The 12,383-nt window shown below is 41.8% G+C and overlaps 1 protein-coding gene across 1 annotated transcript in view; it reads right to left on the reverse strand.

The window, feature by feature from the left end:
- The window catches only part of LOC139743668 (tyrosine-protein phosphatase non-receptor type 13-like), a 64,394-nt gene that overhangs the window by 25,429 nt on the left and 26,582 nt on the right, over positions 1 to 12,383 (reverse strand). The window contains exons 20-26 of the mRNA XM_071654130.1: positions 11,714 to 11,947; positions 10,701 to 11,143; positions 9,768 to 10,223; positions 9,073 to 9,166; positions 8,151 to 8,654; positions 3,432 to 4,637; positions 2,554 to 2,765 (exon numbers count right to left, since the gene is read on the reverse strand). Coding sequence (XP_071510231.1) covers positions 2,554 to 2,765; positions 3,432 to 4,637; positions 8,151 to 8,654; positions 9,073 to 9,166; positions 9,768 to 10,223; positions 10,701 to 11,143; positions 11,714 to 11,947 — 3,149 coding nt within the window. The remainder of the gene's footprint in view (positions 1 to 2,553; positions 2,766 to 3,431; positions 4,638 to 8,150; positions 8,655 to 9,072; positions 9,167 to 9,767; positions 10,224 to 10,700; positions 11,144 to 11,713; positions 11,948 to 12,383) is intronic.

Genomic DNA, 12,383 nt, shown 5'->3' on the forward strand with positions numbered 1-12,383 from the left:
AAAAACAGTACACCTCATCTTGCATTGAATAGGGTCTGAATATCACTTCTATCAATGCCTTCAATTACCGCAAACAAGGACAGGTTCAGAGATGTATGAGGAATAAGATTGTGGGAGGGGTTGTTAACAAGCAGATACTTCCAAGGATCTATCAATTATCAACTTAATGGGGGGAAAACGAGGGCCCACATTGTGAAGAAGTGTAATTCTGAACATGAAATTGATACTTTGTTCCAGTTTGAGTAAACAGGAAATGTATCATAATTGATTGTGTACGTTGCCTCCGCTGTGTCCCCATTCTACTACTGGTGTTCCTTCACACAGTCAGGTATCAAGTGTGCGGCGACTGCCAACATGTAGTCTCCACACCTAGACCCTTCCAACTTTAGAAATGGCGAGCTCAAAGGAGATTTCATAAAGAATGGAAAATCAATTTTTATGAATAACATCAGTAAAATTTGAGCAGGATAGGACATGCTTGTATACAAAATCATTTACTCCTATTCTTTAGGTAAGACATGACAGCAGAGCATATGAGAGCATCCCAACATCACATGCCCTCGACAGCACATATTTATGATAAACATCTTCATTTGAATTTCAACACTGCATGACAGAAATTACCTATTTTTACCATGTGCTCTGCACGAATTCCCCACCCCCCACCCCCACCCCCCAAAAAAAACTTGAATAACAGAGATGTACAGTGTACATAATATAAAACAATTAATCATGAGCTACAGTAAGTTTACAGTAGTTTTTTTGTAAGGACTCCCATGGCATGGAATAAATTAGAAAATGATATAGTTAAGGTGTCATCGTCCGAGAGCTTCAAGGGGGCACTTACAGCATAACCACGCACGTGTATTCAACACCAAAGTCAGCGATATGCAGTGTGCTGCCCTGCTGGCTATAACTTTCAGAAGGTTCAGAAGGTAGGTTATGAAGAGGCAACAAGACATACTTTTAAGACTACAGTACATTTGTGCACTAGATGCCATAATTGCCATGCTTGTACATACTTTTCCTTCTAACACTTTATGTAATAAGACGTGCATCAACTATGTACTTCTGTAACAATGAAAAATACCAAATATCATGTTAGGTATTCCCATATGCGTTTTTATTCCAAATGCACCACAATGTTTTATATGTATGGTTCATCTATATGGGTATGAGAGCATGCAGAAAAAACATCCAAGAAATATCTACAATAATTACAAGATAGATGAATTGATTAAATCGCATCTTCATCAGAAACACTGAAAGTTCTCAAATCCACTGACTCCCCTCCTGCCCCCCCCCCCCCCCCCACAGGATGAAGTGATGTCCTTCCCCTCTCTATCTATGTTTATCAAAATGCTCTAGTTGCTCCAAACCACATTACAGTTCTGAACAAAAATACAAACAGGCACATTCTCACATTACAAAACATCATCTGGATGTGATGTGCAATGAAAACGTCCCCTCCCCCCCCCCCCCCCCAAAAAAAAAAGAGAGAACAACTTTATCTTGGAATGCACACACACAAGCTTCTCGCCACTCCCTCTCAGCTAATCTGTGTTTTTCGCTTGATTCACTACAAACAGGAAAGGGAGGATATGATCGTCCCTAATGCTGCCTTCTCTCTAAAGTCGCTTCATTGAATTCTATCCTAAACGGTTCTCTGCTGAGAGCGTTTCAGAGGTAAAGCAAACGTGATGACAAATATCGTCATCTTTAACAAACACACTACATTGAAAAACCCACTATGTTCTTGTGTCACACCATTACACAGTAGTTTAGGATGTTGGTATAGCAAACATTCAGTGCTATTTCCCAACAAGACAGCAAAGGGAACTGGTAGGCATGAATGAATTTTGTAGCAATTCTTGCTTTCTCATAAGCATACAAATTTATCAAAACCATTCAAACAAAATGACATTACTCCATGACTGTGAATGTGATATCCCAATGCCAAAAATACTATTTCCTTTTTCTCTGTTTTTATCAACACGTTATTAGAATGCAAAAGCACAACATCATAAGGTACTTTCCAAACTTTACCAACAACACGATCTATATTATTAATTACCATTAAAATTTGTTGGCTAAAAAAAAAGATCAAATTTTCATCTACTTTGAATTAACGCAGACTTTTTTAACAGTTTGATTTCTGTAATCACACACAATGTAGCATAACACATTGCTCAAACAAAACAACATATTGCCTGACAGAATGACATCACACAAGAAAACATACACACAGACAAGCTAACACGAGAGTCTAACAAAACGTAGTCACACATTAAATCGGTCATCACCACTGCCAATCTGCAGGCATACAATGTCTATAGCATTTCAGGATCATGGTCCTTAAAGGGTTTACAAAATACCCGAATATACACTGCCACTGCCACTGCCATTCAATGCATTCTGTAGAAATAAACTTTCATGAGCATTTTATTTTTGCAAATCTTGGTTCCTCACAAAATTCGCAAAAGTTTCGCGCACGCCAAAGTTTCCGGTTTTACAGTAAAAATATGCAAGTAAATGAAGGAAACTGTCACTCACTGGATGTGTGGCATTGTGCACTAATTCCCCGTTGACAGCTAGGATGACATCCCCTTCCTCCACTAGGCCACTCTGGGAAGCGGCCTGGCCCGCAAACAGCTTCTTGATGCGGATGAGGCACTTTCTGGGGTCGTCATGGCTACCACGGCCCCCCATCACGCTGAAGCCCAGACCCTGACTTCCCTTTGTGAGGTCCACTTCAAATGTGTTTTCTGCAGTCGCAAAATACAACACTTGGTAAGATGATTCAACTCATCTCTTTTGAGTGCATACACCCATTATCGTATGTTAAAATCTTCATTCTTTATCCGTTTGTTGTGTAGATTTACTGGATATAATGTCTCCATGTTCCTTTTCAGCTTACTATACATGTGTAGATCAAATGTACCAATATTTTCATATTTGTTTCTGTGTTTGTTTGTTTGTTTGGGTTTTTTTTTGGGGGGGGGAGTGCTAGCACTGGATATCATGGATAAAGGTGATATCAAAAAGCACCTCTGATTTCCACTTGTATTCTCTGCCATCCACACTTATTTCATTACAATCTGATAAAACAGCAAATCAGAAGAAAACACACCAATAATAACTGTACAGATAACACTGAGTCTCTTTTTTTCTTGAATCTCAAAGAAGTTGGGACAGGTATCAATACTTAATATGGTCTACACTCTGCTATTAAATCGCAACAATAAATGCATTCTTGGGCACAGAAGTAAATATTTCAAAGTATTCTCTGCTTTCATATAAACAATTGCAGATACTTAAACCTAGTACACTTCACTGGTACTTTTTAGGATCAATTTGAGATAAACCGAACATACAGTGTTTGGAGAGTACAACGCCCTGTTTAGTCACTGGCAGAAAGAGTGAGAGGTTACCTGGTGTGACGTAAGGCACGTTGGGCATGTCAATGTCACTCAGGTAGCCAGTGGACAGCATAGTCTGGGTCAGCGTCAGAGCACCGACACTCTCAAACGTCCCTTCCAGTGGCATGGCGCCATCTTGTGGCAGCGATGGGACAGAGCTTGCCATGGACACCTGGCTTGCCCCAGACGGTGTTGGGGAAGGAGTGGCAGAACGGGAGGAGTGGGGTGGCGATGACATGGGGATTGGAGGAGGGCTGTCGACGGAAAGGGCGGGTCCCGGAGAGGCCTGGCCATCGGGTGCATCATTCTGCATGCTTTCCGACGTTGGTTCTGGGCTCAGGGGAGATTGCACATCAAGTCTGGGTTTGGAGTTTGCCACTATCGGCGTACTCTCTGCGGGAGCTTTGGATTTGACGATCATCTTGTCCTCATCGTCCGACCAATGTCCTGCAATTTCGTTTTCACTGAATGACAGGGATCCTGACTCGTCGCTGTCAGATTCGGGCGTATCCGAGCCGTGGTCCTGGCGGCTGGAGGTAGGGGATCGCCGGCTGGAGGTAGGCGAGGTGGTAGTGAGGGCAAACTCGGTGCTCTGCGTTGGGGCCGGAGAGTGACTGCTTGCAACGCTCACCCACGACTTTCTCTTGCCACTCATTTTCCTCATTCCTGTCAGGTGAGCAGTTGGCGTCAACGTATCTGCCTCGCGTGTGCTCAAGGTGGGCGATGCAATCTCGGCAAGGTAATCGTCCACCTCGTCGGAGAATCCTTCAGATGCTATTGGTGACTCACTGATGGAGCCCCGCGATTCTGGCCTGTCCTCATCCTTGTCCTCATCATCTGGGACACCACGATGACTGTCATCGCTTCCAAAGTCATCTTGGGAGAGGGGCGGAGTACCAAAGGAATCATCATCTTGGAGAGCTTCTATTGTGGGCGTGGTCGCATGGGATGCTATGGATGGGAGCATCAGGCTCTCCCCTTCGTCCGTGTCGGAGTGAAGGGGTAGGGACACAGACGGCGACCTCCGAAACAGCCCTGCTGTGTTGTCCGAGATGTCATTGTGGAAGATCACGCCGAGGCTGTTCTTACGCTGCCTGTTCATGAAGCGAGGATCCTCCATTCGGTGGAGATCGGTGGGTGACAGAGGTCCGTCCTCAGACGAGGGACTGAGTGGCGGCTCCGTTTCATCAACATCATCATCGTCATCATCAAGCTCAACTGTGGAAGGAGACAATAAATGGGACAATGAACATATGCATGTCTTTTACACCAAGATTTTCAAATAAATGTATGTAACAAATCTCTAGGAAGTCAATGAGCTTATCTCTATCTCTTGCAGAGTATCATTCAGTTTCATAGAAAAATAATACAGGAATGTGTACACATTATCCCTCCCTTTCACTCCACTGTGAAGTAATCCCAGATGGGCTGGAGCAAAATATAATAAATTACCTAATACTACTACTATCACTACTACTACAAATTCTTTTAAAATTACCTCTGATCAAGAATTGGTCATGGAAACAAAAAATGCAAGATATATTGTACATAGTAAACTGTATGTAGAGTAATATTGTCATTGATGCTACTCTGATCTAATCTATGCTTCTCAAAGAGATACTGCATACTTTATTATATTTTGATGTAGGAAGAGATATTATCTTACAAAAGGTAATAGCTCAAGTTTCAGAGGAAAGAAATTATGCTACACCTATGCAGCACACAATATCAATAAACCAGGCATACTAATGATTTCAGAGGAAAATCAAGAACAGCCACTAATAACTCTGTAAATGCACATTCTAAATACCATATATTTCACGGATTGCACTTACTTATAGTTAGCAGTAAGTAATCTGCACTGATCACTATTTCTCAGTTCATATCATGCAATGTGATATTGAAGTACATGTAGCATAGAGAAAAAACATGCAGAACATGCAAAGAATACATAATTCATTTTTATGGATAGGGCAAAGAATACAAAGAATATTTCCACTGAAGGAGGGTGAACATAAAGTGGTGGGAGGTTGCCAAAGATTGTACAAGATTGAAATGAGTGGTAAGAACTATCTAACAAACTGATAATCTACAGCTTGCAATAACCATGTATGATGCCTATAGATACGTCAAACAAAGTTAACCTTCTAATTACTTTTAAAGTCTAAAGGCAATGTCAGTGACAAGACTGTTTCTCTTTGAAAATGGAGTGTGTTGAACGACGAATTTATACTTAATAAATAGCATAAGGATATTGGATTATCCTATGAATCATCAATAAATAAATTAATCATCATTGGCTGAACTTCAAGAATGATGCATTTGGTTGTGCGAGTCAGAGACAGGGGAGCCCAGTGACCTCAGAAAAAAAAAAAGTGGGAGCCAATTGTTCTGTGACCACACCAACTAAATCAAACATGGACTGCCAAGACTGTGAAAACAAAAAATAAAGCAAACAAAAGATAAAAATAGGAAGGGGAGGGCAAGGTGGCAGGCATAGACCACATCCACCGAGTGTGATGCACACAGATTTTGCAAGCAAACCTAAAGAAAAATGTGGTGAAATTTGTGCAATGAGCCCATGGACAGGTTTTCTCTTGGAAATCAAGAGGAACTAGAAATGTCGCTATGGCGACTGGTATGCCTCCGCCATAATGCATGATTCTCCTAATAGGTCTATAGTACATGTGGACAATGTGTGATTACATTTTCACAAAATTGGCAAAATATTAAAATGACATGATTGTCACAAATGTATTGAATGTTTACCTTCCTTGACCTATGTTTAATTGGATGAATAGGAGAGCATGTATTTGGGGATTTAAGAACTTTAACTTGACATTGACCATTTCATAAGTTTATGCACTGAGTAATTTTCAAGGTATGGAGAAAAAGCGCAATTTCTGTATTGAACAGTAAATTGTTATCATTTTCATCTGGCCTTTGATTTATAAGAGAATCACTGTCAGGCAGAACATACATAAATTCAGCATGTACTAGGTTTCAAGATAACTTGAGCCACTTCCGAGATATGGAGAAAGAAGTAAGTTCAGCACTTTCACTTGATCTTTGACCTTTTGACCTTTGACGTTCTTGGCAAAAAAAAAAAAATCCCAGAGAATCTCTATTGGGTTATACATGCATACATTGAGTTAAAAAAAAAATCCTGCTGGCATTGCATAAATATAAGGAAAATAGTAAAATTTTGAAGTATTGCCCTTGACCTTTGACCCCTGACCTTTGACCCCATGAACCCTAAATTCCCTAGATAACCACTGCCAGTCAGTAGATGCATATATACTATGTTCCATGAAGATACCTTGAACAATTTCCAAGATACAGAGAAAAAAGTGAAATTTTAACATTTTGCTTGACCTTTTGACCCCTGACCTTTTGACCTCATGACCCCAAACTTTCACCAGAGAATCTTAATTGGGTAGTACATGTATACACTAAGTTTCAAGAAAATATCTTCAGGCATTGCATAGATATGGGGGAAATAGTAAAATTTTAAGCATTTGACCTTGACCTTTTGACCTTTGACCTTGAGCATGTGCACCCAAAAGTTGATAGGCACAACTTCACCCCCTAATACACATACATGCCAAGTTTCATGAGGATACCTCAAAAGGTTTTGGTAGTTACCCTGTCCACAAAATTCATTACGGACGGACGGAAGGACGGACGGACGGACGGACGGAAGGACGGACGGACGGACGGACGGAAAGACGGACGGACGGACGGACGGACGGACGGACGGACAACCCGAAAACATAATACCTCCGGCACCACTTCGTGGCGGAGGCATAAAAACATTACAATCCTTCTGGCAAAAGTATGACATGCTCAACCATTTTAAGACCCTTTATTGCACAAGCTGAAAATCTGTCTGCCATGGTGATACAAAAGATCAAAGTGTGCACATATTCTGTGATTTCCAGTGAAGAAAGTTCACAAAATCTTATTATCATGAATTGAATATGCCTGTCAAATCATTACCATTACGGCATTAACGAAAAAAAAAATGGAAATTCCATGCAGCATGTCTTTGAAATTAATTCCACGAGCATCAATTTTATAACGTATTATTACTACCATCATGATTATCACTATGTTTATTGTGATTGTTACTTCTACATCTACTACTTCTACTTCTATTACTACCTAGACTACCATCATCTTTTGTCATTAATCACACCAAAACTTGAGAGAAATAGACAGAATTATCTTCTGAGAAAAAAAAAGTCAGTCTTGTTAAACACAGATCAGATTGGACGCATGGTTATCTATTACATCAGTTATTATTCTAACTACCTCATTATTGAGTGCATTAAGTCTAAACAAATCCTCTGCAAAATTGGTGTCATCGAAGGATTTGATGCAAAATTGACTGAATGAAACTAGAGCACTGAGATAATTTCACGGAATGTCAATGTTGCCATAATCTTTAATGGACAGAAACATTGCAAGGCAAAGTGCATGTTTTCCACAACTTTCATCAAGGCACAGAGAAAAGAAAAGTGTTTCTTGGTAATTCTATATCAAGGAAGGAAAAACATGGAAGACGCAGCTTATTCTGCTGCAGGTCCATGATAGGAGGAGATACACAGCATCCTGTGTAGAGCTACAGAATACGTTACCGTGCTACGAGTGAGAGAGAGAGCCATGCGAGAGACTTCACTGCAGGAACACCACACGGTTTCACAAAAGTAAAAAGAGATCAAGATTTACTTTTTTTGCCCGACGGATCACCTGTAATTGCTGGCGGTATGAGTGACAGGACGGGTAGAGCCGCTGCTTTCACCGCCGTGACCTGGGTCGGCTGGATCGGCTGTTCCACTGTAATGATGTCACTCCTACTGAATCCGGCGTCATGGTCTCTAGCCATTGAGTTGTCCAAGTCATCATCAGCTGTGGCGAGGTCTTCATCGGCCATGCCGAAGTCTTCATCCTCCAGCTTGGCGGTGCTTGGGTCTGCATCGGTGGTACCGGCATCCTTCTCGCTGGCACCTTCTGCTTCCTTGGTTGCTGGTGCCTCGGCAGAAGGGGGCGGTACCTCGGTGCCCTGCTGCTGGAAGTGCACTGGGGTGGGAGGTAGGGCACTGGTGGCAGCTGGGGGGATCCCCCGCTCGATGACGAGGGTGCTGACTTCGGTGGCACGGCGCAGGATCTCCACCGCCTGCTTGTGGGTCACTTGGGTCAGCGAGGTACCGTTGACCTCCAAGAGCCGGTCACCTGTGAGAGAGTGAAAGCAACAGAAAGGTCATGACATGTCATCAACTTGTGACTGCTGCAATGAAGACCATGCAGTAAAAGCTCCTTTATCAACCATTCCTATCAGCGACCACCTACAAATCCATAATTGCAATTTTGTTCCCTTTAAGCATTTTACAAATGCTTGAACCAACCTATACATATAAATACAATCTGCCTATGAAGACTTTGTTTGTTTTGTTTTATTCCTTAGGTGGTCTTTGAAAATAGGTTTCACTGATTTTTTATATTTTTTTTTTCTAATGAAATCACTCTGTATTCATGCACAAAAGTCAACTTAAATCACATTTGAGATAATGAAAATACAAAACAATGAATGTTGTCGGAAAACTTACACCGTTTACAGTAGACTAATACAGAGTCATGAACAGGCACTTACCAGACTTGATTCTGCCATCTGCATAAGCGGCCCCACCCGCTACCATGGTCTTGATGTAGATGCCCCCGTGCTTAACACTGGTGTTCACGCCACCCTGTGACAAGACATTAACAAAAACTCACATATGAACACAGCATTTTCTTCTCGAGGATTGAGAATCTGAAACTGCAGTTAATGAATGATATAGCAAAGGAGGTCAGAGTGGACAGAAAATCAGCATGACTGGAAGATGAAAAAACAAATTAAAACATGCAAATTCATTAAAAATAGAACAGATTTTCTATAGGAGCAGCTGGAGAATGAGGATAAGTTTGACCAGAGAAGCTAATCTTTTAGTTTATAGACACAGATATTTCTGCTGCTGGCGTATTTAATAAGCAATTTTTCTGTTAGGACCTCATGCTAGTACACAAATGTATAATATGTATTCAGAGGCACATCATACAATCGTAATGGAATATCACCATCAACTGAAAAGTAGCATGATTGTTCAAAATTGTGCACTATTTGCCTACACTGCTTTCAAACAAATCGGCTCTTTAAATCAGCATGGTTGAATTAGCTTGGATCGTCACTGATTCAAATATTTTTTCAATGTCTTGCCACTTTTTTTTCACTCAATATTTCTAACATTGCTAACATCATTCTTGCGCATACAACACAGACACGGAATCTCGCAGGTATCGCAGTCTCACCGTTACACTAATGCCAAGGGAGCCCTTCACTTTCTTCAGTTTCACAGTGTACTTGTCTCCCGGGAGGAGGTCCATCCCCTCACTCGCCTCCTTCACCTCCTCGTTCAAGTCCTCTTCATCATCATCCTCCTCCTCCTCTTTCTGCGTTCTGTCGACCTCCGACTCTAGCCCCACGGGCGACATCGGCTGAGAAGGCCCCTTGTCGCTGGTGGGCGACAGGGCGGTCAGCGAGGAGGCGGTGGCAGTTATCGGGGGCGAGTCGGCGGTCACGAGCGACCGGTTGAAGATGAGCTTTGGTCCTTTCTTCTTCTCATCCATGTCGCCGAAGAGATCTTCCATGTCTGAGCTCTCCGGCGTCGTGACCTTGGAGTCTTTGTCGTCATCGTCGTCAAAGTCGTCCCAGTCATCTGCGGAATTGTCATCCAGGATTTCAGCGCTAAGTGGCTCATCTTCTTGCTTTGCTGGTTTAGGCTGCTCCTCCTTCTAAGATTCACACAAACATTTTAAAGGGATACCAGAAGAAACATTGAAGATCACAATATTTGCATTTCATTCGCACATGCAACTCACTTGTGTTACGTAGAAGCAGTCAATGTAATTATGATTGGTGTTTTCTTTAGCAGACAAATCTGGCATACATGTACATGTCAGTATAATAGTAAAATGTGAGAAAGCAGATGTATGCCATATTTAAGTAAATGTACAAGTGGACCTCTTCTTTGTCATTTCACGGATGAATTAAGATATGAATCTTTGTTAATCTTTAAGGTGACAGCAGAGTTAGTCATTCCATGTGCTTCAGTCAGCCATTGCAACCACATCAGCAGCGTGGCAAATACTTGGAAATGTCCACTCAATAAAAAAAATAAAGAAATAAATGAAACAACAACTCTTGTTCTGCACAGCAGCAAAATATGGAAATTAGCATAAAACTTTTACTCTAGTACTAACCTTAGTACTCTGCTTGGTTACTTCGGGTCCTCTTTCCTTGGTCTGGTCTGACTTTTTGCCATCTCTATCATCCTTCTCCTTCTCATCCCTATCTTTCCTCCTGCCGTCCATCACTGGCTTCTCCACCGTCAGATATTTGCCGTGGGGCGTGGCCCCGAGACTGGTCCGCTCGTGGTCAGAGTTCAGGCTGTACACCGACCCGAAGCTCTCCGGCCGCCTCCGTGGCTTCATCGGAGGAAAGTGCTTGTGCCGCAGCTTGGGCGTGTCATCGCTTAGCGACGATTCGTTGGGCAGGTCCTGGACGTTGTCCAGCGAGCCCTGCAGTTGGCCATTTGAAGTTGTAGGCGTTGCTCCATTGGCAGGCTGGTGGACATTGGCGTACACAATTTCTGAGCTTTGGCTACCAGCCAGATTTGATTTTTTGCCTGACATGAAGAGAAAGAAATCAGATGATTATCTATTTAAAAAAGCACAAAAAATTATGGTTCTATGTTATGATCATCAATCTGGAGATATTATTCTTAATTGCAATAAATGAAAAACCCTTATATGGGAAGGCACTTCAGAACAGCTTGGCAAGTCAGACAGTTTAAGGCTAAACAGACATCAGTGTGTTCAATCAATCACAAATTTATCACTATTACATGAAATGATGTTTCTTCGTCTACATGTTATTCCACAATGCAATGCATAGAATATTTTGACAGAAAATGTCAGTTCACACTGTACAACATTCGGAAACATTTTCATTTCACATCTTGACAAATCAAAGTCATGAGCATCCAACTACACTATTGCGAGTGCAAGGGTTTATTCATGAAATTTGGCAACATCTGCAAATTCTTACTCTGCCATTCAAGGGAAGCTGATATTAAAAGTACTTTGACACAGATAGATTGACATGTGATAGAGCCAGATTGTTTGTGTGCATGTGAATGTGTGTTCCGGGAAATCTTTTCCACAAGATGGGAAAAAGAAAAATTGCCACCACTAACCAGATGCCGACTTCGGCTGCGAGACGATTAGCTGCACAACTTCTGGTGCATTTTTGATGATGTCCACTGCGACACGATGCCCCACCCCTTCCAGGCTTTGCCCGTTGATGGAGATGATGCGGTCGCCCACACGCAGTCTTCCATCTCGCTCAGCTGGACCCTGGGGTTCAATGGACCGGACGAAAACACCAAGGTCCAGGCTCCTTGAGTTCTCTCCTCCAACAATAGTGAGACCTGTTCAAAGAACATCATTCGAGGGTCACTGTGTCCAACTCAAAATATATCACTTTTTCCTGGATTGAAATCTTCATCTCTAAGTACTAACCTAGAAAATTCATCGCTGAAAAATGCTGCAATTAGGAGTGCATCAAGAGATTTCCAGCTACTTTGTATGGAACACTGCTCTAATTTACAAAATAAAAATTACTTTAATATGAAGACCCCGCAAATTCACTCAGTCATGGACAAAAAAAAACAAGGAATAACAAGTTTAAAAGGATCAACAGATATTGAATTTACCCTGAATCAATGTTTGCTGATTTCACTTATCATACTGATGTGAAAAGCTGTGGTTTCTCTAGGTCTGCAAGATGCTCAAGATGCTATGTCTAGCATGTGCACACAAGTGTATAAATTATGTTAGTGCAGGTATACTTGCTGCTTCTGTCCG

This window comes from Diadema antillarum, unplaced genomic scaffold (assembly GCF_040938485.1).
Source record: "Diadema antillarum isolate AM-2024a unplaced genomic scaffold, OU_Dant_1.0 seq00001101_RagTag, whole genome shotgun sequence".
NCBI lineage: Eukaryota > Metazoa > Echinodermata > Echinoidea > Diadematoida > Diadematidae > Diadema > Diadema antillarum.